We start from the raw sequence: 4,039 nt of genomic DNA, 5'->3' as shown, positions 1-4,039 counted from the left end.
AAAGATGGAAAAAAAATAAAAAAAGAAAAAAAAAATCACATAAAAGCTCAATAGGGTCGACTTTGAGAGTCGACCCTAATAGTTAGGCATTAGGGTCGACTTTTGTCGACCCTAAAGAGTGCGTAGAAAAATTAAAAAAAAATTTAAAAAAATAAATTTGATGACCAATAGCGTCCACTAAGAGTGGACGCTATTGACCTATTATTAGGGTCGACTTTGAGAGTCGACCCTAATAGTTAGGCATTAGGGTCGACAAAAGTCGACCCTAAAGAGTGCGTAGAAGAATTAAAAAAAAAATCAAAAAAATAAATTTGATGACCAATAGCGTCCACTTTTGTTTTAATTTCTTGATTCAATTTCTCGCAAGTGTTTAATTACTCTTATCGAGACTGTTCTGAATTTCTTTGCTCATTGATCGACGGAACTTCTTTCTTTTTCAACTTTAATCGGTTATTTTTGGTTAGACAGCCTGTTTGGTTGCCAAGAAAACATAGGGAAAAATCGAACAGAAATCAAGAATTTTCAATTTTTAAACTCTTGGATTCGTAAGGTACTGATTGGCTATGGTACGTGTGTGCTTATATATATTTTTATTTATTTATACGTGTATAATGTGATTGTGTTGTTGGTGATTCTTGTCGTTGATTGTACTCGTATGCTTTCGCTTAGAAATTGGAATATATCTCAGCTATGTTGTGCAATAGCTTTTGTGATTGATAGTATTCCAGATAGAAATGGGGATGTATCTCAGTGCCCCCAAAACTGAAAAAGCATCACAAGATGGGGAGAATGACAGACTTAGATATGGGTTGTCATCAATGCAAGGGTGGCGTGCAACCATGGAAGATGCTGTGAGTAGTCTGTGTATTGTTATTGTTTCAACTTGTTTTGGTTTTCACACGTTTGCATTTTTTGTATCCCATAAAATTTTTCTGTCAATATGAAATCATTATTATGCCCACTGCTTCTTTATATAGCATTCACATTTTCTGTCCTTGGGTATACTTTGAACTTCAAACTAGACACCCCCAACCCTTATCACTCGAGGGAAATTGGTTTTCGATTCTTAATTTACTAACTAGCATTTAATAACTTCTTGGTATGACTTTTTATTCACTTGGATTGAGGAATGTTATAAAATAACTATATGTGGCATATACCTGATTGGATTTGATGACATGCGCTTAGTCATAATTGGATTTGGCCAATTATGACTAAGAGCATGTCTAAATGGCTCGACAAAGTAATAATGCTCTAACACAATAGAATTATTTTAAAATATTGTCATTATATTTATGTTGAGAAACCTACCTTATCTATAAAGAGTGAAGCTCCTATAAAAACTATAACTTTATACAATAAGCGGTGTTATCCATTGAGAACTTGCCAATAAGATAGTCATGGAGGTATTCTATTTGGAGTCACATACATATATTTGCTCTTGTAGTTCCATGTTGTTGTATCTAATATTATCATTTTGAGTGTATGCATCTCATAAACAAAGGAGAAATAATGATGGAAGAAATACTTCGACAAAAAGAAATAATTATCGAAGAAATGAGTATAAAGAATAGGAATTAGAGCCTCCTACATTTTCTTCTAATTCTTTACTACAAAAATAGTAAAGTTGTACCTATAGTTATAAAATCACATTTGAATGTCCAATATATTGTAAACCATTGTCAGATTCAACTGCCTAATGCCCTAAGCTCAAGTTTTCTATGGTCTTTGTCATCTTTTTTCTTTTTGTCTTTTTCTTTTGTTGGTCAAGACATAAGCTCATGGCATACTTTTCTTTTCTTTCTTGTGTAGGTCTAGGCCATCACATGCAACTAGTAGCATCTAGGAAATTTTGCTGTTACAAACTTCTAAAACATGATTACTAATCTTTTGTAGTGAGAAGGATCTTATGAGTACTTAGGATTCACAACAAAATAGAGTTTGGAAGTAAAATTAGGGATCTATGGGGCTGTTTACACGGTTATTAGAATTGTTGTTTAGAGAGCAAAACAGTTTGCAATAACAGAGAAAATAAAGTAGAGTGCATTAGAAGAGAAATAAGAAGAGAGAGGAAGAAGTTTGCAATCTGACTCATTAAACTACTTTTGGAATTGTTGTTATCCCTTGCCTTCTGCAATTCTGCACAATACCAGGAGAGAGAGCTAGAGCGAGAGAGAGAGAGATCGACACAAGAGAGAGAGAGAGAGAGAGTGACGGACAAACGGAGATTGACAGATGAGACCGCGAGAGAGAGAGATGTGATTCAAAGTTGCAGACACAACCATGTATTTTCTCCCTCTAGTTGCAGAGGCATAGCCAGGTTCTCTCTCATTCGGTCCTCTTTCTCGTTCTCCTCTCTCTCTCTCTCTCTATATTTTGTTTTCTTAGGTTTTATTCAATTTTTTTACTTTAATCACAGACCTGATATATATCTCTTTGTCTCTCTCACTAATGAACATTTGTCTTTCTCTAGTTGCCGAGCAAGGAAGAAAGAAGAGCTTCAGGTAAATTTTCTTCCCCTTCGTCTTCTCTCTTTTCGTAACTGTCCGAAATTCTCTCTCGTCGGAACCCTGTTTTCTCATGCTTTGGTTAATTTCCAATCTTGATGCATATTTCTGAAGTTTACACTTCATGTTGGCATACCTATGGATGATTTGAGAGTATTTTGCTAATTTGAGGATTATTGGGTCAACGCTAATGGTGGGTGTTGTTTTGATTTTGGGATAATTTCTTGATTTGATTTTGTGTGTTTCTTGATATGGGATTTTATTTTGGGGACCCTATTCATAAATGTTCTTAATCATTTATATGGAATTTGAGGATTATTGGGTCAACGCTAATGGTGGGTGTTGTTTTGATTTTTGGATAATTTCTTGATTTGATTTTGTGTGTTTCTTGATATGGGATTTTATTTTGGGTGCCATTTTAACTACATCTTATTGGAGATGTTTTGTGGTGAAAACATCTCATCTTGGGACTCCTGTGGGGCATTATGCCAATTTGAATAACCTTCCTCTTGGGACTCCTGTGGCGCAAACAGAATTCAAAACCAGAAAAATCTCATCTTCACCAACCAGAGACTCTGCATTTCTCTATTAATGGTTTCCTGTGTGCTTCCCATATCAAATGGTACGTATGCAACCTTTAACATCTCCTCAGTTCTCCAAAAACCCATCTTCTTTCTAATCTTAAAAATTCATTCACTCGGCTTTCATGTAATAGCAGCAAAATCCCCATCCAAAAGCATTTTGTTTTCCTCATAAAACCGAGAGAATTTGATGGTTGTCAACAACTTAGCATAATTCCAGCTACATTAATATTTCTACTCTTGGAGTTGGAGTTAAATGTGTGTTTCAAAACTATAAAAGACATTTGTGATAAAGATTATATTTTTAGCATACCCATCTGTCAAAATGTTTAGCATTCCCTATGAAGCCTAGAAAAAAGATGGAAGTTTGGTATACCCACCTCCTCAGCCATCTCTCTCTTCATTCTCTGCTCCTTATTACAGTACCAACTATGAGAAAGAAGCAACCCCAACATCATCTTTTAGCAGAATCAGTCCAGTACTTCTTTTGCTTATAGTAATTCTAGCAGTAATCTTCTTCATCTATGGTCTTCTCCATTTACTTGTAAGATTTTTCTTGATATGGGATTGATTTTTATGTAGTAGTATATTTTCTTGAGGGAACTTCATCAATTAATGAAGATCATGTTATGTAGGGCCTGTAACTTTTCTAGTCCAGCAAAAAGTTAACTATGAAATCAAGGCATAAAGAAGTTATTAATAGTATTCCTTTGAATTTAAATGCTATTGTATGTTTCCCTTTTCTCAGAAATAATATACTTTAATATATGAATAGCAGTGCTACTTATTCTTAAATTTGATGTGTGATTTGTGAAACATGTGATACTATGATTTTGTAGTTTTAAAATGCTTACTTAATCGGGCTGCTATTGCTGGTTTGGGCGTATCGGCTGTTAGTGATGATGATGATGATGCTGAGCACAATGATCCTCCAGTTCTATCAGCTGCTTC

General features: G+C 34.7%; 1 protein-coding gene across 1 annotated transcript; it reads left to right on the top strand.

The window, feature by feature from the left end:
* The first annotated feature begins 619 nt into the window (after positions 1 to 619).
* LOC132172508 (probable pre-mRNA-splicing factor ATP-dependent RNA helicase DEAH5) lies at positions 620 to 4,011 on the top strand. Its single transcript, XM_059584021.1, has 4 exons — positions 620 to 851; positions 2,154 to 2,320; positions 2,474 to 2,504; positions 3,928 to 4,011. Exons 1-4 carry the CDS (start codon positions 735 to 737, stop codon positions 3,931 to 3,933), a joined length of 321 nt encoding a protein of 106 aa, XP_059440004.1. The 5' UTR covers positions 620 to 734; the 3' UTR covers positions 3,934 to 4,011.
* Positions 4,012 to 4,039: the final 28 nt, after the last annotated feature.

The sequence above is a fragment of the Corylus avellana genome, chromosome ca2 (genome assembly GCF_901000735.1).
Source record: "Corylus avellana chromosome ca2, CavTom2PMs-1.0".
Classification (NCBI taxonomy): Eukaryota; Viridiplantae; Streptophyta; class Magnoliopsida; order Fagales; family Betulaceae; genus Corylus; species Corylus avellana.
The sequence above is the reverse complement of the archived record's forward strand: the minus strand, read 5'-3'. Positions and strand labels throughout refer to the sequence as shown.